This window comes from Aythya marila (genome assembly GCF_965140915.1).
Source record: "Aythya marila genome assembly, chromosome: 1".
Lineage (NCBI taxonomy): Eukaryota > Metazoa > Chordata > Aves > Anseriformes > Anatidae > Aythya > Aythya marila.
Genome location: NC_139042.1, coordinates 143,009,320 through 143,036,748, shown reverse-complemented (window position 1 = coordinate 143,036,748; position 27,429 = coordinate 143,009,320). Strand labels below are relative to the sequence as shown.

The 27,429-nt window shown below is 36.6% G+C and overlaps 1 protein-coding gene across 11 annotated transcripts in view; it reads left to right on the top strand.

Annotated features, from left to right (window-relative positions):
* The window catches only part of ERC1 (ELKS/RAB6-interacting/CAST family member 1), a 294,324-nt gene that overhangs the window by 186,179 nt on the left and 80,716 nt on the right, over positions 1–27,429 (top strand). For all 11 annotated transcript variants that reach the window (XM_082767805.1, XM_082767804.1, XM_082767802.1 and 8 more), the window contains one exon: positions 6,965–7,125. In XM_082767805.1, the coding sequence (XP_082623931.1) occupies positions 6,965–7,125 (161 nt within the window). The remainder of the gene's footprint in view (positions 1–6,964; positions 7,126–27,429) is intronic.

Here is a 27,429-nt window from a genome sequence, read left to right as displayed (position 1 = left end):
GCAAGAAAAGAAATTGTATTCATTTCTGGACCATTCTTCTATACAGAAAAACACGAAAGAGTGACAGAGAGAGATTTGAGGTTAATTTAATTGAGGATTCTTTCTGAAACATTTCCTATTGACGCAAAAGCTTCCAGACGTTGCTGTACTGCTGTTTATCATCAGATTCCTTCAAAGCCTTCAATGAATTGTAGCCTTAGTTCAGTTGGCTCAGAACAGTGGGATTACTTTTTAGTTGCTGTGGCTAGATTCTGATCTTTGTTTTCTATTAACTACAATGCTAAAGATTTGCTTCCTCAAGTTAGCAGAGGTGGAAACTTTCCTGAGCTTGCCAATGAGACTGTACTTCTTCAGTTAAACTTTAGCCATATGTTCAACCTTCATGTAAATGCATGTGCTTTCACATAATAACTGTTCATAATCCTTAACATCTTCTGGGAAGAGTGTTGAAGCTGAATGGTGAATTAGCATACCATTTTTCACTACATGTAGTGAGTTAATATATCATCCCAGAATTTTTCTCTTTGGAGAATCAATCTGTAACTATATAAATTGACAATCTGTGCTGTGTAGCACAGCATTAAATATTTACTTTGAATATTATTAGGGTATGTCTAAATTTAAGTCTGCCATGGTGACATACCCCAGTTAACATGAAACTATCTAAAATGCAACAAAAGGAAAGCCAGTGTGGTTTGCAGACTCCTTGTGAGCTTAGATCCTTTGGTAATAAGTCTGAGCTGAAATGCTTCCTTTGGCCCAGTTACTACTACTACTACCACCTTAGCAGCAATCACAGATGTACCCTAAGAAAGGTCAAGCTATTTTGAAGATGTCTTTGTTCAGAGCTGTGCTTGCAGTATCATGAATTAGCCACTTTTCTGAAGGAGTTGTTTGGATTAACAAATAGTGCTAAATTTGTATGTGCAAAATTCTGCAGAAAGTGCTAAGTGTGCTAAATTCTACTTTGTCTACCTCTGTAGTGATTTTTAAATGGTACTAACGTAGTAATTTTTAAATCCAGTTTTTAAATCCAACTTTTGTCAAGATTGTTTGTTATCTTTCAAAGTAGTCATTGCTGCTCTGTTCTCAAGGGACTGGAGAACTTCATTGCTAGTCACGAAGATGAACACAAGACATATGACTATATGACTGTAGATCCACGTAAAATAAAATTGGTCAGCTTCCTTTGGTATGGTTGCAAGGGTTAAAAAGCATAGTGAATATACTTCATCAGATGAAGGTTCTAGCTCAATACAGTGTAAAAAATACAATTTTAACCTATTATAGTCTTCAGATGATGGAGACTGCAACAGGCTTCTGTCCTTAACAGAAATCTGAATTCAGTCTTTCGCTTTTTTTTCCTAGTGTGACTAATTTAGTGTGTGTGTGTTAAGCAGAGAGGATTATTGCTTCCTTCTCAAGAGCTCTTGTCCCAGCAGCCGGCCATTGCTTATTTATATGGCTTATAGCCCTCATTTAGGAGATACAACTGTCAAAGCTACCTCCAAACATCTGAACAGGACACAGCTGTAACTTCCTCAGTCCTAACGTCTAAGCTCAGGAGACATTTCTCTTTCCTAAACATATGTGAGCTTTGATTCCTTCTCCTTCACACCAAGAACACAAGGCTCTCAGAATATGAGCAAAAATCACTCCCGATGGTACTCAAGTACTCCTGTGTTTCTGGGGGTACTACAGGAGTGACTTTGTAATGTCAGATATCTTCTGGTCAGTCTGACTATTAGTCTTCATTGCTTAGAGTCATCAGTGACTCAAAGACTTAAGAAGGATACACATTAATGTAAAGAAACACGCAGTTCATCTCTAAAAGTCTTGTTGTATATATAGTTTAGCACTAAAATTATTGCTATATATTACAGATAATCAGAAACCTTGCCTTGTCTCAGAACTGATAATCCACCAGCCAGTTTCTCAGTTTTGACACCAACTCCTCTCTTCATTGTGAAAAAAACAAAACTGTTCTTCTTAGTACATGCAGTCTGCCACAGCCCTGTAATACTATACACAGTTGACTTTGGCAAAAGGGGTGCTGCGAATCTGACGTCCTCTGGGATGGAGGAAAATGTGATATGCAGAAACACTGTAACTGTTGCACAACATTCTGCTATGTTTATTTCCCAGTTTCTTTAGGCAGGATCTCAGCTAAGGAATTCCAACATTCAAAAAAAAATTTTTTTCACTTGTCTGTGTAGGATCTCATGATAGTGTTCATCAACAATGACCATGTGGAGCATGTACAGTGTAGGGAAGAGCATTCTCTTTATGTGATGAACATCTGTTCACCTTAGGATATCCTTACAGTATCCTTACAGTTACAGAATAAAAGCGGAGGTAAAGCATCTTAACCTCACATACGTGCTTCAAAAGGATTAGTGACAATGTGACAGCATTGTCGTGACAGAGAAGCCAATAGCTGCGCCCACTTTCTCTGTATGCCTTCCAGAATATGCATGTTCTTGCAGTGGTAGTGAGTAAGAGGGGCTTGATGCAGAGCCAGAGCTGTGCATGTTGTAGGGGCAGGGCCATTCTGCTCTGTGCCATTCTGCTCCGCTGCCAGTGTGGCAGAGCTTTAAACAGGTCTTTCAGCTAATGGCTGTCGTTAATATACAAACCAGAAATAACATTCTAATTTTACTGAAAACTAAGATTTCTCCTTTTACTGCTTACTTATTTCTCTCATTCTCCCCTGATATTTTAGCTCTCAAAAAGCTATACCCATCAGCTGTCCCAATAGCTATAAGAATTTGAAAGTTGTTCCCTCAATTCAGAATAGCCAAGAATTTAGTTAAGTGTCTTGGTTATGGTCTTTAGGAGTACCTAAAGCCACCCTACTGCTTTAACAAAAATGGGGCTGTGATGAAACCATAATTCATTTCCTTCTATTTTGTGTAAAGGTTTATTAGCTCGTGATTTAAGCAAACCATCTGGTCCTGCTGGCAATCCAGGTTATGTCAGACTCAATGCATTCTCCCTGTAATATGTTACTTGAGGCAGTTAAATTACATACTTAAGTCCCAAGTCTGGCCTGTGCTTTTTCCATGTCTTAACATCTGTTCTGGGAAAATTTTCTGGTATCCAAACAAGTTTACATGGAGCCAGAACTCTTGTCTTTGTCTTTCTTTGCATGTCTGTTTCTTTCTTTTCTCTCTGTCCTGCAGTCTAATCAGTTCAGCTCAGTAAAAGATAATGCAGAAATTTGCAGTCCCTTTATCATTTCATTAATGTACACAGTGAAATGAAAAATAGCTTAAAAACTCAGGATCTGAAAAAAAGTTGGAGAGGGTCCTCTGAGACACTGAGTAGAACTTCATGAGAAATGTTAATTATTTTTTTCAGGACTTGTAGTATTCTTACTACTGACTTGTAATTTCAAGACCTTTTGTTTTGGTGGCCTAATTCATTTTGGACAGAAGTACAGATTTCTAGTACATTTTGTCTTGTAATACTAATCCGTTGTTTATCCAAGAAAGGCCTATGTTCAGAAAGCCAATAATTTTAAATATGTAAGTTAGCTTCCTGAGGTGGTTTTGAAAACAAGATCTTTAGTGATTGATTTATGAAATGCTCATTGAAAGTAAATTGTTCCTAGTGGTCCTTGTATCTTTGTTTTCTAAAATTCCATCTTTTTGTTTCTGCCTGGAACTTCTGAGATACATTAATGAACATATACAGCTATCTCATAACCCACAGCACCTGTATTTATACTGGAAGAAATACAATTTTTTTCCCTAAGTCAGAAAAATGAAAATGTATCTATTTTTTTTTTTTTTCAGTAGTTAGACATCAAACTGTAAGTTTCCCATGTATCACTGCATCTGAGGTACCATATCTCCAGTTTAGGAGTATGCATGGTTCTTAGTCTAATAGTCAAGTCCCTTTGTCATGCCCTTTGAGACCTTTCATTAAAAGTCTTCTTCACTTGATCATAACAGTATTCAAATACTTGACCAGAAGGAGAAAAAAAAAAAAAAAAAAAAAAAAAAGAATAAGGAAAGAAATATAACAAGAATAACATCTTGGACCATCTGCATGATTGAAACCCCATATACATTTGAACTATGGATTCTTTCATGCCATTATACTATCATTTCAGCACAGAGAGAAGAGGAGTGAGAGTATGCTCTTTACACATTCTGAAATAGGAGCTTTCTAGGCATTGGACACAAGCTTACCTTGAGTTAAATTGAAAACGTCAACAGCATGTCTCAGAAATCTCTGGTTATTGGCAAACACTTTCTTTGTTATTTAATTAGATGCTCTCAGGGGAAAAAAAAATCAAGGGTGGATTTAAAGTTTCATGTATAGGCTAAATTAGACATCTATTGCAAGGAAGTTGCTTCCAGTGATTATTTCTGTATCATTTCTCACAGGACTGCTTACAGGGACATGTAAACAGATCTGCACTAAGATTCATAACTTGCCACATAAAAAGTTGTTCTTTTCTATAAGTTTAATGGAAATGCTGCCATGGAATATCTATAGCTTGATGAATTCAAACAATGAAGTCTTTATTGTAAATACAGACATTACTACTTCAGTGAATTTTGTCCTTAGTAAGTAGCATGACAAATGATGGGTTCTAGACAGAATGGAAGGTAGTGACAGTTCAGTAAGCAAAGTTGTTGGTGCCACGTGAAATCTACTCACATTTTGTCTGTTCCCAATATATGATTAGATCAATTTTATGTTAACATTCACAAACATAGAATAAAACCTCAGAATGAAAAAATTACCGAATGGAGTGATTAGAAAAAGAATATAATACCCACAGAAGTCAGTACTCCAATTAATATAAGCCTTTGCTGAAGGGTTTAATCTTGCCACCCAGCAGTGACTGCCTTGCCCTAGCTATTGGCCTCCAGCCTCATTGTGTCTTAGTAGCACAGAGCTGTTATGCTACAGATCTGCATCAAGCAAACGGATCCTTTGGTGTTAATATCACAAATTTGGATGACTGGGACTGGAATGACAGATGGCAGAAATCTTTCAAACTTCATTATGGAAAAGTTGTTGCTTCAAAGATTGTTTTATCTTGGCAACTGACAGATTGACACAAACCTTTTAGGTTGTTGCAGTTGGCTGGGGACTTGTTTATTTGAGGTTGCTTTTTGTTAAAAGCGGAGGATTTTATAGATGCCATGCCTCTTCTCTCCTTGATTTAAAGGAAAATGTTTATGTCGATAATTCTGATCCAGCCATAGGAAGTAGAAGTTGATATACTAGTACACCTTCACTTGTCCAGCATGTTGCTATTTTTCTCTTTCTAGGTATCAGTTTTCTTCCCAGAAGTACTTTTGCTATTCATTGTTTCTGCAGTTTTTCTTTACATTCTTTTCTAACTTTTCCCCATTTCTTTCTACGGAGCTTTCTCTTTGTTTATTTTAAAAATTGACAGAGGTTCTGGTCTTGTTTTGCACATGAACAAGACAGGAAAACTGGGTTATTTTATGCATGCTAGCCAGTTTTGACTATGCATCACTGAAATTCCCCTTCAGTCTGCTGATTGCTGGGTGAAGTATTGGCTGTACATTTTGAATAGTTTTTGACAATGACATTTCTTAAATTTTTCTTAATTTGCTGGGCACAAGAATTTCTATTGTCAGCTGCAGTTTAGCGTAAATAGATAGGCATTTTGCCTTAAGCAGTGTATGTCTATGCTAGATTTTATGAATATTCCAATTCTAAATTACAGTTTTGCTTTATAAATGATTGAGGATGATTATCAATGTTTGTCCTGAGCCAATAGCTCTGCCTTTTGGAGTGTTTGATTTATTACCGCAAGCAGTGGTAGACTCCACACCTTACATCCTCTAGTACCTGTATAGTGAGTAATGCTCCCAACTCATTGTAAAACCATGTAAATAGAAATTGAGCTTAATATAATTTCAGTAATTCACTTCTAGGTTGAAGCACAAGTTGATTGTTGTCTGGGGATATGCAATACAATGCTGTAATGTCATACTAAATTTATACGAATGTTTGATCGTGTGCAATAGTAACATTTGAGTTTCTCACATTTGAAACACATTATAAAATTATTTATGAGTGATTGGTTATGATAGATAAAATCTATAAGGATGATGTTGGTGAAAGAAATCTCTGTGACATCTAACATTACTATAAAATTATTGTTAAAATATCCATTTTTTTTATACTACATATAGCTATGCTTCAGCATTTATTGTGATTTTGCATGTTAAAGTGATGAACTGCAGCTGTGACAAAACCTGCTCATAGTACAGAACACAATACAAATAGATTCATCTGTGCAGCATCTATTCTAGAACCTACAATTATGATAATTGTGAACCTTTCCCATCTTGTAATAACCTGGAGATAAGAGCGTTGTTCTTTACCTGTCTGCTATCAGCAACTCTTTGAAGGTAATTTATGTTGCTAAATCACAAAATGTGGTTATAAGCATTGTTCAACATTTATTTTGAGGGAAGTATCCTTACTTACATCTGCATGGTAACCCAGTCCTCTCCCTACTTCAGAAACATTGTTAACTTCATTCTTAAAGTACATACGTAGCTTCTTTTTAGGGGTTACTTACAGAGAACATTTTCAGAATATTATCCATGTGTTCTATTTAATACCTAGCAATTTTCTGAGCTAATTTAATTCATATAGATCATCTATTTATCCTTGTGGTACATTTTCTAAAATAGAAATATTGAAGAGTTGGAGATGTGTAATACGGTATCATAACGGTAATGTTCCAGTCAGCAGAGCATATTAAGCCACAGAATATAATGCTGCTTCCATCAAGTTTAGATGTAGTTTCCACAGTGCTAGATGATGCTTCTTCTGGTCTACAGTATTATGCAGTGTACATGCATTGGTAACCTCGGACTCTGATTTAGTTGTGACCTTTAAGTTCCAGGTGATCACATTGTACTTTTTTTCTCTCTTCCTGCCTTCCTCAAAAATGTTTTAGGTAGAGGAGCTGATGATGGCCATGGAGAAGGTTAAGCAGGAGCTGGAGTCTATGAAAGCAAAATTGTCCTCTACTCAACAGTCTTTGGCTGAGAAGGAAACCCATTTGACCAACCTACGAGCAGAAAGAAGAAAACATTTGGAGGAAGTCCTGGAGATGAAGTAAGTGTTTCTTACCATTTTTTGTAAGCATGTTTTATTGATATTTTTGAATTCTTCTCTGATCCCCAGTGACCTAAAGACAACCATTTTACGAGTATGCCTTTGTAGGCAGCTATCTATATAATCAGTCAAGTCTTCAGAAGTGACTTCTGACTAGGGATTATCTACATTACTTTCATACTTCTGTTGGGGCTCAAAAACACATCTTCTGAACATTTGCAGTAGAAAGCTATTATCTGCACAATGGCATCTTCAGTGTTCCTAAACAATTGTTGTGACCCAATTATTTTAAGTCTTACGAATGTGCCATCTTGTCTAGAGTGGCCTATGATCTACTTAAAGGGAAGGCACAAGTCAATGTAACAAATGATAAAAAGGAAGGAGGGATGAGACAAACATATTGTCAGATAGTTGCAATGCTGAAATGATACGGCAGATGTCTAGTCTGCTAAAGTGGTTTTCAGACTCATGTGGATGATTCATTAGTACTTGAACTGAGACTGAATTTCTCTATCAGACTTCTCTTGTCATCTTTATATAAGGAGACCTGAATAAAACCAAGCTTTGTGATGGGGAAAAGTGGGGAATTAGACTTCTAAGGCTTAAATACTTCCTAATTTCTGACTGTGCATTATAGATGAATAGTTATCCTTAGTTTAGGGAGACATGAATCCATTTAGTGCAATGATGGATAGTGCTGCCAGCAGTTCATTAGAAACACTTTCAGTTGTTTAGCCAGCCCTGAAGAGAAGGAACATTTTTATTGGCAGGACCAGCAGTGGTTCCTCCACTGTGGTTTTTGTGAGCCATTATTTATTTATTTAGCTTTTCTATACTAGCCTCTTTCCTTTTCTTTTTTCTTTTCTTTTTTCTTTTTTTTCATTCCTTCCTTTTTTATTTTTTTATTTTATTTTTTTTCTTTATTTTTTTCCTTTTTTTCTTTCATTTTTCCTTTTTTCTTTCATTTTCCTTTCATTTTTTCTTTCCTTTTTTTTTTTCTTTTCCCCTTTCCCCTCCTTTTATTTTCTTGGATAGAAAAACAGCTGTTACAAAATGGAAAGAGAGGTGGCTTAGATCTTGAAACTCTAACTTAGGAGTGCTCTGCAAAGTGGGCCAAGCTTCTTCAGCATCATATTCAACTACTACAGTCTGATCTAGACCTGGCATAGGGACATTGGAAGACTGCAGTACTTGAAAGCCACACTTCTTATTTTTAATAAAAAAGTTTTATTGAGCTATAAATTTGACTGGCTTGAGAGTTGGTGTACTGGGGGATGGGAAGAATAGCTCTTAAGGTGATGTGGGAATCCAAAGCAACTGGAGATATATCCCATATCCAATCACTTGGCAGTACTTTCTTCTGCCAAACTGCTCTGCCAAACCTTCTCATTAAAATATAAACGTATTGTATAGTATATCCTGAAATGTATTTCAAATTGTGTAGCTCCAGCGCTTTCAATATAACTACTCACTTCTTTTAAATGATGACCTCTCTTAGCTAAGTAAGTTATTGTTGGAAAGCTATTGTACTGAAATTTAGTATTGGGAACTGCATAAACTGGTAGATCCATTGTACCTCAGAAGGAAGAAGAAGAACACTGGAGAGAATGGTAATGCTGTCAGCACATGGACGGAAAGATGGAAAAAACATTACATTTGTATAGTTAACTAGCTAAACATGTTTTAGACATAGCTGATCTGTCTTAAAGTTCTATAAAGCTGCCAAACGCATCCAAACTTCAAAAACTCATGCTCACTGAGAGGCTCTGTTGCAAACAAGTCTCTAGTGAGGACTCCCAGTCAATTAAATATCTTATATTTATATACAGGAACCTCAGTATATTCTTTGTTGCCACATTTTCCCAGTCCATGCCTCTTTTAAAAAGTACTCTTCTCAGCTGTTTTCCAGTTTTGCAGAAGTTTCTAATGTTGACAAAATGTTTTCTACTGTCTCAATTAAAAAATAACAGCAACTGAATGATTTTGTGAAGCATTTGAACAGATTTTGATATCCTTAACAGAAAACAGTAGTTGCTGTACATTTACTTTTCATGATTACCATAAAGCAATATTGTTGCCCAAGTTTTAGGGCACACTTCAGTGGAAGAGTTTCAGATACTCAAATGCAGCTCTGATTAAATTTGCAATTTGTTAGAGGTGTAAGTTTAACAGCTTGGGCCCTACAGTCAACTAATGAGGTAGGGGAGAATGAGAGAAGAAGAAGAAGAAGAAGAATAGCTTAGATTATGTTGCTTTAGGAGATTCTAGATGTGGACTGAAAGAAAGTTAAAGCAGCAAGATTACTCCAGAAAGCTACCTTGGGGTTGTGCTAGGAAGTTGTTATGTATTATGTTAGTGATAATATACATTTAAAATAGCATTTCTTAGAGTACAACTTGTGTTTACTACTGACTCTGTAACTCTGAGAAGATCATTTCACACTCTTTAGGGACTACTGTGGCATTGGAACAGCAGAAATATGAAGTATTCCAAGGAAGAAATTTCACTCCTTAAAGAAGTACTATGTATTTTGAACACCTCTGCCTTTAAGTCTAATATTTTTATTTTCTTAAAAAAAAATTATCTTTGTTATAAATAATTATGAAGCAGCTAGATAATGGTCTCTCTATTGATATCAACAAACATGATCTACTGTAAAAAAAAAAACATTAGTGAACTGCTAGGATTTTTGTTTTGTTATGTTTTCTTTAAGTTCTAATGTTTCCATCATTCACAGCAAATCTTTTAAATTAGGCAGGAATAAAGTGCTGTCTACAGAGAAATCTCTGTTCTTTGTCCCATAAAAACCTGCTTAGGCTGAGCTGAGTTATAAACTGTTGAAAATCACCAGTTTTCCTTTCCCTTTTTTTCTCCTGGTGTTGTCAGCAAATTTTGGCAGTGTGTGAAAATAACTGAGCACAAACATTCTAATCTGGGGCCGAGTTCATGCAATTGCCAAAACTGTAGCAGTGGACTCTCTACTTATAGGGAAGGAGAACAGACACTGTGTCTGCATGTAGAGAAGAGACTTTTTTATTTTTATTTTTTTTTTGTCTAGGCAGCCCTTTTGTTTTGGTCAGAAGGACCAGAAGATCTCCCAAGTCATCTGCTTCAAGGTCAATAAATCCCAGTTGGAGCATTTCTCAATATGTTCCTTTAGAAAATTGTCCAACAGCCCTTTCCTGAATTATGCCCTTTCTTGCTAAATGAAGTCTTTGCTAGCTCTATAATTCAAGTGATGCAGACTTATATAATGTAGCTGGCGTGTCAGAGTTGAATCCTTGATCCTGCTGGTGCACATCACGAAGTGTATTACTTATCCAAGAATAATTTACTATTATCTTTTCTTTTTCTTTAAAAATAATCAAGGATATTACAAAGGAATTGTTACAATGGAACATAATTTGTTTCAAAATCAAGCTCTCATAAATGTGTTTTAACTACTCGTTAATTTATTTGAGTGGTCTTTTGAATATTTACCACGGTACTATTTGATTACATGAATGCATTCCATTTTTCCGCCAGATAGTGTTTAATTAAGATTGTTGGTACAGAGGGTAGGTGGTGATCAGAAATGAACCAGGGCTGTGTAGCATAATTAAGCTGTCGATTGCATTTGTTTTTTATTTTATCCATGAGTTGGAAGGCCTGCTGAGAGCTACTGTTAAAAACAAGATGCCAACCTAGGCAGTGTTATGTTCATCCTTCTCTGCTACAGTTTTCCTGTATGTCATGCAAGTCTGCTTAAAATATTTGGTAGATGGTTGATAAGTCCACACGTTCATTTTCTGGCTGTCAGATAAGAAAAAGAAGTCAGCAAAAGCCATGATTGTTTATCTTCGAAAAAGTTCATCCTCTCAGCAATAAAGCAGTATTGTCTGGAGGTATGAGTAGGAGTTTGAAATTGAAAGTGGTCCAAAAGCAACTGATTAATTGGCACAGAGTTTATTTGCCAGAAAAGTAATTTTTGCTGGTTCAAAATGATGTGTGAAGTAATTCAAACGCAGCAAACAGACTCAACAAACAAAATTTTTTCATGCTATATATATCCATGATGAGCAAAACTTAAAAAAAAAAAAAAAAAAAAAAAAGTATCAATGTCCATCCAATAGCTTGTCAGCGCACTGGAAAATGTGCTCTTGGAAATTAAAGAAGTGTTTGAGTCACTGTAGAGTCGTATTTTATGCCTATGGTCTTATGACAGTTCTCCAGAGGAGAAGAATGATTCCTAGTTGCAAAGGAAGAAAGGAAGTATGTGTATGTTCTACGTATATAAACGGTTGTCTCTGTAGTTTGAAGTGAGTTCACATTTGTCCTGTGTGCTACAAATTAGTAATATCTTAACCTTGCATTTGCAAGGTATGGCTTTCTAGGGTAAGCTCAAAGTCTTCATCATGTTGAACTAGACTGTAAGGTCTATGAGTCACTTGGTATATCAGGCCAATGGGCAATCACAGCAATGGTGCCAGCGCTCCTCCTGTAATTACTGTTGCAATTTTAAGTAATCTCCAGTCCCACAGGGGGCACTCCATGTCCATAGGATTTACTGTCTGGGGCAAAGCTGAACAAGTGCATGGCAGCAGCCTCTTCTTTCCCCTCCAAGCTTAGATTTTTTTTTTTTTTTCATTAAAATGCCTATTTCAGAGGAGGACACAAAGTAAAAATGAACATAAAAAATATCCCGTTCCCATCGTTTTGTCCTTTTTAATTCCTGAGCATACAAATATATGTTTATTTTATTTTGATATACTTACCCAGTAAGATTTTGACTTTTAAGCTGTAAAAAGTTCAGTTGCAGTAGTCAGAAATGTGAAAAAATGCCCATTTCTAATTACTGGAAAATAGAGACATTAAGATTGAATGACTGGAAATAAAATGAACTTGGAGCTGCTGTTAATCTCAAAATGAGTCCCACAGAAGCCAGCAGGAAAGCTGAAACGCTACGTGTAGATATGTTGTATGTCTTGTAAGGATAAAGGTTACTGAAGGGCCAGAAAATGTATTTTCATTTTTTTTGGCTTCACAATTCTCCTCACTATAGTGAACCATTAAGCTCTTCATAAATGTGACAGTAGATCTCGGTTACCTCGACATTTGGTGGGTTCTGCTGTAATTATTTCATTCAGCTCAAAGCTTGATAGAAAACAATCTCTTATGCACTTTCCCTCTTTTGGCAAGTAAGGTTTTGATGTCTATTATCCTTTCTGTCCTGCTGCACTGTCAGTGAGCCTTCAAGCAGCCTTAGATATCAGTAAGGTGGTAATATCAGAGGCAGCCTGCCACTTGGTTTTCAGTGAAACCAACTGTAGAATGTCCTAAATCATGGAAAGAAGCAGAAAAGCTCAACCCATTTATGGGCACCAGTACAAAGCTCTTTGGTCATATGATTCACGTGGGTGAGAGAACTATTAAATGTAAATCTTAAGGTTTAGTAGAAAGGATAAACTGCAAAGTAGAAAAAGAAGTGAGACCTTTAGTGAAGCCTGTGTAAACAAGGTGCCCCATATGAGCAGAGACAGAATTGGATTGTTGTGGTTTCCTCTGTTTCTTTAACTATCGGGAAATTATGTATGTCTTTTGTAACTGGTTTGTTTTCACTCTTCACCTTCCTTGAAAAATTTTTTCTTCTGTGGTTTTCTCAGATACTAAAATCTTGGCACTATATGCCCCAGTCCCATTCTGTCTTATGATAAAACCTCCATATCTCATTTTATCTTGAATTCTATGGTCCCCCAGAACAGTCTTATACAGAGAAAGTACTGTGCTATCTTAATGAGGCATGACAGGCCTGGAAGCAGGACCAACTGCTGAAAAGTACACCAGGTGGTGTTAAAGGGGTTTGTTCCATTTAGTAATTCCTATGGCTATTAATGTTATAGGGTGGAGTTGGGGAAAGGAGGTCCAGTCATTTACTTCCTGAAAAGTAAGTTACACTGTGCTCTTGTTTCCATGCCTTTCCATGGGAGGTGTTTTTTCTACTGGATGTTTTCCGGGGTCTGGGTTGAGTCTAGGTGATCCCTTGAGTAGTTCTGGGAACCCAATTTCTAGATGGTGCAATGAAATTACACCTCTTTCAAGACAGAATGCAAAAAGCATAGCATATAACCTCAGTGTTAACAATGCGCAGGTTTCATTTTTTTTTCTACTTACAGATTACAGTATTCTTATAGAAATTAGGATGAAAAATCTCATCAGTAGAGATCTTTGGCATACACAGAGAGTACTAAAATGTGTAACATTTTAGGCTAACACAGTCCTAGCATTAGCAAATGAACACCCTTCCTGTCTTTTCTCAGTTTACTAATTCATTATTGCAAACCTAGAGCAGGTGCAGCACAAGACAGTGTCTTGGAAGTCATTAGTGCCCTGTGTTCTTCATTGCCCAACTGACTTTACTTTGGGGAAAGTTTGTGTTTACCATAACCTGCGTATTGTACAGATCATCTTATCTAAAAGAATAAAAATAATAATCCCTTTTTCTAGATATAATCACTCAGCTTAACTAATGTTAAATTGGCAGAAGAATGGAGTCAGTGACAGATTTGTTTTGACTAATGTTTAAAGCAGATTGCTTGTAAAATAGCTCTGAGGGCACCAACATACCACCTTCTGCTAGATACTGAAAAGGAATTTTTCAGTAAAAAAGCACTGTTCCCCTTGCTATATTCTAAAATACACTTTCTGTAATGAAAGACAATCAGAAGTTCTCTTAGAAGTAAAGGTTTATCTGTTCAGGAGAATCTATGTATTTTTCCCTTGGGTGTATGAATGCTCCACTCCAATTATTTCTAGAACGGCACAGACAGAAATGGACTTCCTGGTTTTCAGCAGGTTTTTTTATTGTTTCTGTATACTTGATATATACGTATGCAACAAACATAAATATGACTGTGGTCTTTGTTTTAAAAATAAAATATGCATGAGTGTTTTTTGGTGCAGGTTTGGTAGCAATAGTACATTTCCTATGCTAGCTGTTTCAGCTGCATCAGTGATTCCTGTCGCCATTCCTAATCCTGCTATAAGATTCTGGGGCTTCTAGGGGTGTTACTGAGCTAAACCAAATCAGGCGCTTTTTACTTTCTGTTAAAGTCGAAAGAACCATGAGCTCCTTAGGGTGCTTTTTACTCTTTTATAAACGCGCACTGTAAATAGTGATGCATATAAATCAACTCTGTGAGCACTACATATTTCATTAAATACAGTCAAGTTGTGGGTTAATAGAAGTTCCAAGTGAAAATATTATGGTATCTCATTGCATATATTGTAGATTTAATGTAGTGTGAACAATAGTAGCTTTGAGCCATTGTAAATCCCATCCGGACATCGTCAACATAGTTCAAAATACAAGGAGGGAAATCTCAAAGGTTAGATGTGCTCATATGGCCACTGTGCATATGTAAGTCATTCTTTTATTGTTTTTGAAATAGCAGTGAAGCTTTGCGGGATGTAGGTAAGGCAAAGCTTACTAACTTCATGTTATTTTCTGTAGTCGACCAGAAATTCCTTTTTCAAGAGAAGTCAGGTCAATTTACTTTAATTACAGAAATAACCTCTAAAGCAAATAATTGGTTCCCTACAGTCCTGGAGGACAAACTGAGAAGAAATGGGAGTCATATAAGAAACATGGGGAAATGACCCAAATTGTTGGCAGCCCCTATAATCTTTGAAATTGCTCTGAATGTGAATATTCACTATGTAATATTCAGTATATCTTTTTGTTTTCCTCCCTTCTCAAACAGTATATTTGAGATCTTTAGGCAAAATAAAAAACATCATTTGCAAGTCTAAGGAAGTTCTGAGAAAATCCCATAGTGAGAGGGTTTGAGAGCTTGTTGGTTTGTTTGGCGGTGTCTTGTGTGCAGCACAAGGGACTATCATAAGAGGAGTTAAAAACAGGAAAATTGACCAGAACTGTTTGCTTGGAAATCCTAAGAGAAAACAATAAGTACCCTAAAAGCATCTTTTTTAAGATGTGCTGTTGTCATTGTTTTATTCAGGTCTCTCAGTCCAATATATAGCATTATAGTTCATGTAGGCTACAGGAGAGAGAGAGCTATTGTTCTTAGTACTAGGAACTAGGACATACAGAATTGTAGGAAAGACTGAAACATTCAACAAAATGTTGTATTTGGTGTTCCCTAGATCCCTTTTTATAGCCCTTGCTCAAGCACAAAACAGATAATGCTATAGCTTTCCATAAACCCATATTTCTTTTTCAGTCTGCTGGCACTTCACAGCATTTTTTGCTCTTTAAAACTTACGTCAAGAAAGCATTGGAAACTAAAAGATCACACTAGTTTATATCCACTTTGTAATCTAGGGATCAACCTTTTTTTATGATCTTGGAGGTCTTTTCCAACCTTAATGATTCTGTGATTCTAAGTTGAACTAAATGATAAAGTAGTATTTGCTAAATAATCTAGAAAACAACTAGTTTGAACATTTAGTTTAATCTCATAAATAAAGCTCTGAGGCCAACAATACTGCTATGAAACTGCAGGTAGCTTTAAGCAACCAAAGGATTTCATCAGTCTACCTTCAGTTCCTAGCTATATGTCGGAGTAAATAAGAAATATTATTTGTAAATACTCAGAAAACAGTCAAGTGTTAAGTAACAGGTAACCTGAATTTGTGGAGATTAAATCATGACAAATCAACAAGGTGTCTCCATATGCCATTGGTAATACAGTAGATGTGATATGTTTTGACCTCAGGAGGATTTCTGTCATTATCTCTCAGAACTGTCTCATCAGCAAAGTAGGGATTATGTTCCTGATTAACTACTATAAAGTGAATAAGCAGGTAGCTGGAAAAGAACAATTAGTTCATTGTCAAAATGGAAACCTGTATTACCTGATTTTCTTAAAGGTCTCCTCCAAGTCTCCTACTGTTCAAAATGTGCAGTAATGATGTGGCTGACAAGCCAAAAGACATATTGCCAAAATGCCAATGTGGGTATTAAGGCACTTTGGAGAACAAGATGAGAATTCAAAATGATCTCACTAAACTGAAGAACAGGGTGTGGGTAGGGTGTAGAATATTGTTCCCTGCAGGTTTTTACACACAAATGACACCAACCTATCGCAAATAGCTTAGGTATGGTTGAGCATGCTTTTATGAAGATGAAACAGAATAGAGAGGGTGTTGTCTTGCAGATTCTTTAGCACAGATCATATACTTCCCTGAGTTGATGTCTATAAGAACCAAAATTGTCTCTTCAAAAATATATAGATTATATATATGAACTTGTTTTACATATCACACTGAGGGCTTAGTTCTTTCTATTAATACCAGCTTAGGTTTGCAGATTCAACTTCTAAAGAGAAATTTTGTCCTAGCATGTAATCCATTTTGAATATTCCTCATGTAAGGGAAACTACCATTTTTTTAGATCATTCACTTTGTTGGTTAAAGATAGCTAAAAATTCTTTTTCACTGTCAAGCCCTCAGTAGGTTGGAGATGTGAAAGGGTTAAGCCTGGTTAGCTTATAAAGAATGCCAGGGATATCTCCTGGTATTTGGAGAAAGTCGTTATGACTTCTGCTAGCCATATTATTTTCTAAAAATATCAATAATGCAAGTTTTAATACTGTGCAGTTTAGTTCTTTTCACTGAAGGATCTTGTTTATCAAAGTCTTCTTTTTCATAAAAACAGAGAAATTTTGTTGTTGTTTCTCAAAGAAGTAAACTGAAGCCAGAAACATGATGTGATTCCTTCACACATGAAGGAATCGTGTGGCCACAGAATTTCAGTGATGTCAGAAATCAAAATCTTATTAGGTTTCTATGTTTTTAAATAACTTGAGACAAATGTTTAATAGAAAAAGCTGTGCAAGTATGATATATAAATCCTCATTTACTTCTCTCTTCTAGTATGTTCTCATGCAAATACTTCCTACATCCTTTTTTTTTTTTCTTTATTGTATGCCTGTACCTAAAATTGAGTATGCTTATCTTACCACTTTAGTGCTGTAATTGCAGAGGAGCAAGCTGTTCTCTTTTGATAAGCTGATCTTTAGATTTGTCTTGCTTGCTATATTCTCATTGTTAGTGAGGCTTTGGTCTTGAGTTTGAAAAACCAGATGAATGTAGCAAGGAGATGTTAATTTAAAACAAAAACAAATAACATTTTTGCCTCACCTTGAAAAATATGAAGCTGGCTTTGGACTACAATTTCATAGGTTTTGTGACAAATGAGGCATGAAACAAATTGGCAAACCTGCAATGTCCGAAGTACAGTGGTACAGTGTGCTCTCTAATTCCCAGCCCTAAAGATCTCAGCAAAGGTCACAAATTAAACAAAGTCAAAATTAATCAAGTCTACAATCAAAATATGATCATTAAGGCTTTCGTTTACTACAAAGAGGCATTTATGAAAGAGGCACTGGACCAAGTTCTTTTGTGCAATAAGGGAAAATCAACGGCAAGGTGTCAAACAGAAAAATGAAACCCTGCAGGTGAAGCTGTCTTTGGAGCCAAAAGAAACCAGCACGCAGAAATGCAAGTAAACTGTTGAAGAATGGAAAGGGTGTTTGGTGCTGAGCTGCAGAGTGTGTCAGCATTGCATTTGGCCCAAACAGAAGGAGCCTGTGGGCTAGAGTCAATGTTAATCAAATAGCTATGGAGCCATGCAGAATCACTTCAGGCAACCTCTTACCAAGGCTTCACTCCAGTGGTCCTAACTGCTGGACCTTTTGCCTCCTTTACAACATGGAGCACTGGAGTATCACTTCCTCGGTGCGGAAAGCTGAAAAGTACAAAAGATGCCTAGAGAAACCCTAGCGGACAACACATTTCTTTATACTCTTTGTGCCCAAATTTGGGGAAAACTGTGCTCCAGATGGCTTTGTGATGTGTACGTTTATATCTCCATTACCTCAAGTGTATTATTTATACAAATGCTACATTTCTTGTTCCATTTTATGGGCAAATATGCTCTCAGTGTAACTTAAATATAACAAAGTGTAAGGAATTCTTATTTTGTTACCTATTTCTGAACCAGAACTTGTAGACCTTTAATAAAGGTACAGTTTTAGGGGGACAGAAATTACTCTGGGCAATGATCTGGTTTTTGTCTCAGTGGTATGAGTAACAAAAAGCTTTATTCCCATACATGGGAGATGCATTATCTTTTAATTCTGTTTTTTTTTGTTTGTTTGTTTTACTGACTAATAAAAAAAATAGCAATAGGGAATGAATATGTTAAAGTAGAGCAAGTTATGCTTTATTCATACCAATGAGTCCTAATAATGAAATGCATTTTCCTTAGTGCACAGAGCTTAGCCCGATTGCTGTTCTACTTTTTCTTTGTGCAGAAACTCAAGGATATGTGATGCACATGCATAGCTTATGTTCTGTTTGACCTGTGTAGAGAATGTGTCATTTTTATTTTAGAAATTAGTACAGTTAATTTGCTGAGATTCTGATAATTTTACTAGAATGCTTTAATGATTATTTAACATGTTTGCAGCATGTTAAATACCCATTTAATTACTGTCAATTTATAGAATGAGGCATGGAGTAAAACCCTCTACTGTTCTTTCAGAGTTATTTTACTCCTTGTTCCCACCATCAAGTCATTCATATTTTGAAGCTGTTGTACCTTAATAAGCAGAACTTTCGCCTCATAAGTTTGTCAGGAGATGCCTGCTTGGAAAAGATTGAGAATTTGACTTCTCATGACCAAAAGCTACAGATCTTTGGTTAAAATTTGATCTCCGTTATATATCCTAATATATCTGGAACATGTATTGTGAAGGACAAAATCTAACTTTTTTGTTGCTCTTTTCCCAAGGAGATCCTACAAGTGTTAGAAAAGGTCTTTTAAAAGTATTAACTGAAGGAACAACAACAACCAAAAAATCACATTCCTCTTACAATTCATGCACTGCATCGACACATTTCTCTAGTTTATGTCTTAACTGTATGTTTTGCTTTGAGGTATGAGTTAGGATAGTCTAGTGAAAGTATTTCATTACCTAACTTCTCAGTTCTTCCAGTTGATCTTGGTGGCAGCCTCATGGGACTTGGAAATACACACCTAAACTTTTAATGAACAAGAGTTTGGTGACCAAAAGAGAATAGAGAATAGTAAATCTTCTCTCCTTGTGACCTTAAAAAATACCTCTAGGAATAGATTTTTATATATATATATATATATATGTATATATATATATATGCAACCTTCTATAATTTTAATTTATGCTATGGCATTCAGTTCTTAACCATGCTACTTTACATTACAGAGCAATTTCCATCTGAAAATCTAAAAAGTGCCATGTTAATTCTCAAAATGCTCCTCTGCAAAAAAAGTCAGTATTGTTTATCTTATTTATGGATAAGGAAAATTCAGCATGGAAAAATTAAATGGCATGAAAAACCGTTTGGGTTGCTTTAGCAGAGTGACCTCCAGACCACACTGAAGACATTTTACTATGTTCCAAAAGGCAATTTGCACTCCAATATAAAATTTTATTTACTAGGAAGTGAGGGTTTTCTGCCATAAATATGGTTTATATTCCATTGCAGGTGAATAAAGTAAAGTTATTAAAGTGTGTAGAAAGGGTAATATTAATGATAAAAGGTTTTTTGATTAGGATAGACACCAAAAGATGCACACCTGTGTTGTTCCCTGTGGTCTTCTGCCTACCAGTGAGTGCCCTAAGTGTGCCTGCTCGTGAAGAATTAATTTTTCAAGACTTCCACCACTGTACATACAAGATAGAAATGAGCTCCTTTCTCACCCAATTTATATCTCCGGGATACCTATTGATAACTTTATTACTGGTTTTAAGGAGAACGGTACTGCAGATCCATTGTCTGAACCTTGGTGTCTATTACCGTTTCAGGTGCACTAGAATATCCCACTGGACCTCTATTGCCACTTCATAATTGCATAGACCTTCCAGATGTTGTGTGTCACACTATCAGCCTCTTGTGAATGTCTCACATATCCTGGGACAGCTAACATGGCATTAGATACCATTATTTGGGTAACTGAATCCCAAAACACACACCAGGAATGACTGAATTATCACCATCTCTATTGACATCAGTTAAGGGATGAGAGTACAGTCTGGTCAGACAACTTCTCAGCACCAAAAGAGGTCATCTTGGAGTGATAACCAAATGTCTTAATATCTCCAAACTTGACATCTTTTTCTGTAGTTACTATACTTTGTAGTTTTCCTAAAGGTAGTCTGGGATTGTGTTCTAATTTAATTGTCCAATTGCTGAAACAGCCTTTCTCCTGCTCACACAAAGCTGACTGTTCGATTTTTCCAGAAGAACCTTCTAATCCTGGAACTTTGAGTGAGCATTATTGAAGGCTTTTAAAGGTAGGGAGCAAAATTACAAATTTTATCAAATGATGCATAGAAAGCCACTATTGGAATGAAATTTTGCACTAAACACATTGTGTTAGTGAATAAATGGACTGTTGTGATTTACATTCCCCATTTGACAACTTTTAATGTTGTGGTTATATAAATAAATTTCAAACCTTATGGTGATGTAGCCTAGAATTTGTAAGTACATGGCTTATAATTGAAAATTCAAAACTGTAAGAGAAGGGACACAATTTTCTTATCAAAGATATAGGGCAGGATGGTCTTTTTACTCTTTAATCAAGAATATTTATAGAAATAATGATGGTACCCAACACTCACAAAATTCCACTGTATAATTCAGCATACTAACTTGGCAAAAAATGTTCCAATTTTTGTGAAGTTGTTTTTCTTCTGGCTTAGTGCATTGAAATGGCAATCTGTATTCAGGAAAGTCTGAGATGACACAAGTCAAGGTAGTTCTTCTGTCTTGTGTACTGGGAAAAGACTGACAGCAAGCTGTTAAGTTGCTTGAAGTGCGACTTGTTATAAAATAAGAAATGGCCATTGCATTGAGTGAATGTTTCCTGGTCTTCATTCATTCATGATTTCTTGTGATGAGATGTTAATTTTTAATAATCTTTTCATTTTTCACAATCCCCTCCTCTGCTGGTTTCCTCTCTTCTCTAGAAGGTCTATCCTACTCTTGACCCAGTTGGACTGGTGCCTTTCTCCAGCTTCCTCCTGTATCAGTAGTGTATTGGAGATAGAGTAGTGCTTTCGGTGCTGGAGCTGAGCTGCAACAAGTTGATCCCTCCATCACTGTGCATCTGCCAGTCAATCTTTGTTCTGAGTTGAGCAGGTTGATTAGAATGATTAAAGTAGGTGTCTGGATTGAGAGGGGTTAAAGAGCATCCATCTGTTCTGGATTTACTACTGCTTCAGTGGAGGCAGGAAGGCCAGGAATTAGTGAGTGGCTTAGTCTTTTCTCACTGTTGGCAGCTGACAGGAACACTGATGAGGTGATAATGAACTAAAAAGTCTGCCCTGTTGGCTGGGTGGGAAAGAGACCCAGACAGTGGGCAAGTCTCACCCCAGTTCTTGCCAAGATTTTCACGTTTTAATAGAATCCATCTAAAGTAAAATTAACAGGTATACTTTCCTGGACGAATTTCAGTAATGTAACTTATCACCAGCGGATACTAAAGAAATATATATCGTGTTATGTGCAGCATGGCAGCTCTGTAGGGTTCAGGCACCAGGCAGCCCAATCAAATGGAAGCAATGGTGGAAACAGGGCTGGAATGTTTATCAAATGCAAAATAAAATGTAGCTTCCTTTAAAATACCGTATGAAGTTCTTCAGGAGATAATTCTTCCAGTTTAGTTTGGACTTCTTGTGGTGCTTGATTAGAAATTTCTTGACCTTAATTTTTAATCCTTAAAATATTCAGATCAGGGTTTGCAGATGCATTCCTAAGGCACTGTTTTGCATTTCCACTCACTGTTTTATGTGCTAAAACGTGTTACTTCTCTGACTTATTCTTTAAACTTCTGTCTTCCATCAGATCATATTCCAATTTAAGCTGTAACCTCACAATATTTCAATTTTGATACAAGTCCAGCTGATGGCAAGCATGAGCATTCATTATAAGTATACATTAATAAATACGGATATATTAGCATATCAAGTTGTAAGAAGCACTTTCAGATAACTTAGGAATACAGCATATGCACTCAGTGGACTTTGTAACATACAGTGTTCTCAACTTGTTGCTGGCAGACTTAATAAAGGTTCGAGATTGTACAGACCTTTAATTTGTAGAGTCCACAGACAGTGAATATGAAATCTCTTAGTATGGGGTTTGCATTTTTCTTAGAAAACAATGCTAAGAGTTTCGCAATCTGAGTTAGAAACTGTTTATTCCATAGTCAAAGTGTTTGGAAGGCAAATTCATGCTTAGAGGGTAAACCTCTCTGACCTTTATGCAGAACACTGAGGGGGTTGCATACAGGGAAGATCATGACCCCAGGGTCTCCAGTGGCTGTTGATTGAAACCTTGTGTTTCAAGAAATAAATGTTTAAGAACATTTCCTTATAAGACCTGGGCTGCATACACAGACTTTTTTATAGCATTTTAACTCTTTTGGTAAAAGGTGGTGTTTTGTTTTTTTTCCCTACTCCCCTTCTGGCCCTAACAAAACAGGCTAACTCAGCACAATCATTTGTACAATCCTTAGACTGAATTCAATTTTGTTATTATAAATATGACTTGTATTAGTATATATATATAGCTGCTTTTCCTAATTCAGTAGACCCAAATTGTCTCTGTATGTCTATACGACTGACAATATTTACACTTATCAGACTGTATGTCAGTTACTTTGGTATGCTTTGTAGGTACCCAAATTCCAACGTTGAGAAAAGTTAAATCTAGTGGATGGGATTGGAGTGTGAGGGGTGTTGGGAGTGGAGGGAAATATGTAAAGACCTCATAAGAAACTTGTTTGCTTTATTGTTAGCAATTAAATTGAGGACTATTTTCATACAATTTATTTGATTCCTGTGTATGCCCCTCCACAGGAAGAAATTCAGGAATTCCAGAAATTCTTACTTTATCAGCCTTGTTCACATAGACATTTACCAATTTTAGCAAAAATGGGGAAGCAAATAGCCCTGCTTATGCCATCTAAGCAGCAAATCACTTTCAGATTAGATTTGTCCTTTCTTAAATGGTGAAGTATATAGCTTTGTTACCTATACCACTGCATCTCATATGGTGTACAGTCAGTGTTCTAACAACTCATCAGTACTGAAGGAATAACTTTTTTCATGATGCCTCCTTTGTAACATGAATGTTGTGATTCAGAAGAGGAAGGAATTATTTTTAACCCAAGAAATTTGGAAGAAGTAGCAGGGTTAGCATTTACAAACAAATTAATATACAAGTGAGTATATCTGTTTTCTCATTCTTTTGATTTTTAGGGAATGTATTTGTCCAATAGCTACCCTATTTAGCTTTTAAATGGCCCACTGATGAATCCCTAAAATTAGTCTGACCTCTTGCAACTCTATCTCAAGAGCCTCGCTCAAATAGAGCCAGCAGTTGTACTGGGTAGAGTTGCTAATAAACTCTGGCTATGTTATTTCTTTAAATCTTTTTTTTTTCTTCTAACAGAATGAAAGGCTGTCAAACAGCATTCTTGAATCTGTCACAGAAAAGAGTTTGTTGTTTTGTTTTTTTTTTTTTTTTTTGTTTGTTTGTTTGTTTGTTTTGTTTGTTTGTTTTTGGTTTTGATCAGGTCGGTATTGTGAGAATTTCCCCGAAAATAAGTTGGAGCAGTGGGTTCGAATATTCTTGTCTGAACTGAATTACAATTCTCTCATTCATTCTGGAATTACATAGCATGGAGACAAAATACAAAATAGAAATGTTTGCCATAGAAGACCAGCCATTTGTGCACACTTCAGAATGACTCTGATGTCCTGTTGGTCCATTTATCTGTGTGAGTCTTAACTTCTTCACCTTCCTCTATGCAAGGTCTGGGGCGGGGGAGGAAACACACTCTGGAAACTGGAGGCATTGCATAAAAAGTAAAAATTCATCTCCAGGTTTCTTCTAGGCAGTATTCAGGCATAAGGGAGATCAGCTTTGTCTCCTATCTAATCTCCCTTTCAGTTTTCACTGTTTTGTGGGGTTTTAGCCTACAGGTAATGTCTTGTAACTCTCAGGAGAATTAGGATAACAATATATTTTAACAAAAAATTAAGTAGAAAAGCAGACATGCCTTGATTAAAAGCACTTCTTAGTGCTTTAGGAAGGAGCTTATATTGATGAATATCGCCAAACTTTCACAGCCCATTCATATTTAGCTTTCTATATTTTTTCTCTCAAGGAAACCAGAGCACACTGTTTTTAAACTTGATTATGGGTTAGAAAATACCAAGTAATTATCTGCCCAGAAATCATTTTTCATTCACTCCCCCCCTTTTTTCTTCTTCTTCTTCTTTTTCATTTTCTGTTAAGTGTACTCAGGAGTAAGGGTGTGTCAGAGCTGCTGGTCCTGCCCAGTAACCATTCTCTTCTGCTATAGTTTCTCACTGTTGTTTAGTGAATGCCTCTTTCCTTCTGGAAGATTGTCCTCAGAAAACAAGGTGGTTGCTCATCCACAGAAAGCATCTGGATAGCATGAGGTTATGTTTCATGAAACTGTGTACAGCTACAGAGAAGCAATTTAGTCTAGGGAACGTTTCCTTTTGAGTAAGTTTGTACAGAAACTTCTTTGGCTTCTTCCAGGACTTTATTGACATTGCTGTCATCGTGATTAAGTTTCTTGGTATCACTGATTATATTAATGACATAGAGCCAAAATCACTGTTACTTTTGGCTGACTAAAAAAAAATGTATTTGGGGAAGAAAATAAAAAAAAAAAAAAAGGACTGCTGAGACTGGAAAGTTGATTGTTGTATCTTCAGTGTCATATTAGAAAGCATGAAGCTTTTTTTTTTTTTTTTTTTTTTTTTTTTTTTTTTTTACACTACAATTCTTAGTATATTTCATGGCAGAGCTGAAAATAGGAAAAATAGGATGAGAAAGCTCATGGGTTGAGATGAAGATGGAGATTGCTTACCAATTACTGTCAAGGGCAAAACAGTCTTGACTTGGTTTGACTCTCTCACTCCAGACTCCTCTACCCACCTCTCTGAGTGGTGCAGGGAGAGACGTGATGGGTATCCTCAGCAGAGCTGCTGTCTGCCCCTTCATCCCTCTCCTGCTTTTACCACCCTGCTTCAGCATGAATTCTCCTCAAGGGGAAGCATTTCTTCTTGAAAAAAAAATCTGCTCCAGCATGGGTTCTCCACAGGCTGCAGCAGGTATCTGCTTTTGAAACCGGAGCACCTCTTCCTCCTTTTTCTCTGACCTTGGTGTTCACACTGCTGTTTCTCACTCTTTCTGGTATATATCTTTCTGCCTTTCCTCTGCCTGTCTGGCATTCCTTGCCCTTTTATAGAGATGCCACCCACTTGTGTGATGGGCTTAGCTGTGTTCTGTTGTGGATCCATTGCAGAGCAGGCAGGAGCTGGCAGCATCTGGCATAGAGGCAACCCATGGCCTCTTCTCACAGAGGTTCCCCCTGCAGCCCCCCCACTGCCAACACCTTTCCATGGACACCCAATAGAGCAAGAAACTATTTTTTGAGTTTGTATTTATAGGGGAAGTTAGGGCAGTATAACAATGCTTAACTAATGTAGTACTGTGCCACTTTCTGAGTGAAGAAGGATGTGCTTTTAACAGGAAGAGCGTATTCATCACCTTGGACTCTGATTCTTCTTGCACAGATGTTGACAAGAGGACACAGATGTTGTATAGGAGGACAGGGCTACTTGTGTGGAGGCTGCACTTCTCTGATAAGTGGAGGACTGAGATGAAGATGAGCATTTTCTATTTTCAGCTCAGATGATCTTTCCTGTGGGCTGACCCTGCATTTCATGCTGTATTTTGCATTGTTAAGTTGTATGACGTGGCTAAAAAGGATCAGGCTCCACATTAAGAGTTTAGTAGAATGTTGTCAGTAGAAAGAGCTACTCTGTCTTCACATTTTCCTATGGTGTTTTAAACATCAGATTCTACAGCTGATGGTTTTGTTCGGTCAAGCATATAGCTGTTAAAAATTATAGGAACTGTGTGTGTGTGTCTCTTCTCAAGCACTTCAGCCATTTCTATGCTGTGTATTTGCAATGATAATTTTAATCCTAATTGTTAAGATTCCTTCTTTTTTGGGAGGATTATCTTATGTGTCCTTTATGAATGAGTGATGCCTGTAATGCTTGTTGTGTTGTATTTATGTAATAGATACATTTTGCATAGATGTATAGCCAAGGTTGCATAGATTTCACAGTGATATTACAGGGTAAATGATGTAATTTCCTTCAGGAGATTAGCAGTAAGAAGAAAGGGCTTTTTTCCAGCTATTTCTCTTTCCAGAAGCTACAGAAATCTGTTCTCTTAGTGGGAATTGAGATATGGCATTGCTTTATTTCAGCAAAGCAATTAAAATTGCCTGAAGTATTTTCCAAATATTAATCAAGTTACTTGAATCAAGGTATGTATTATCCCTATATTGTTTGTAGGCAAATCAAGGATAAACAAAATTAATTTCAGTGATTTGACCAGTGTGTCACAGGTGTATAGCTGATCTGCAAGCTGAATATCAACGACCTGCTCTGAAAAGAAGAATATAGCTTCCATACTGTGAGGCGAAGTTATCAAGAACAAAAGAATGATATCATTTAGCTGCTTCATCTTCAGTGACTTCATTTTCAGTATTGTGACACTTCTGGTTTTCACATCTAGGTGAGGATGCAATGCATTAGAGAAGGTATAGAGAGGGCAGATAAAATAATGAAGGGAATGGAGAAGTTGCATTAAGAGGAGAGACTAAAAAGGCTGTTTTTTTAATTTTGAGACAAAGTAAGTTTTGAGTAAGATCATGGAGATGCCACCAACTTGCCTGATGGGCGTAGCTGTGTCCTGTGGTGGATCCATTGCAGAGCAGGCAGGAGCTCATGAAAGCTTACCTGCAGATAAGCTTAGTGCAAGACTGCTATAAACCAAAATTTGCAATAGAATTGGGCTTTACTCAGTGAAACTAAAGTTTGGTTTAAAACCCATCAAGGCACCTCTTTATGCAGCAGATAGTGAAGTTTTGTGTTACAGAACACTGTAGAGGAAGTGACAGCGGGTTCAAACATGGTTTAGACAGATTCATGGACAATAGGTCCGTAAGTGGATACTAGAATGAGATTAGACAGGGATGTCCCCTATAATATCCTTAATACTATAATCCTCAATGTTGACAGAATATGAGGTGAATAGACCGCAGAAAATGATTAGTGCTCTCCCTAAACGGCATCTCAGTTGCTGCTTTCAAATACAAAGTACTGTAGTAGATGGATCATTCATCTGCCCCATTATGGC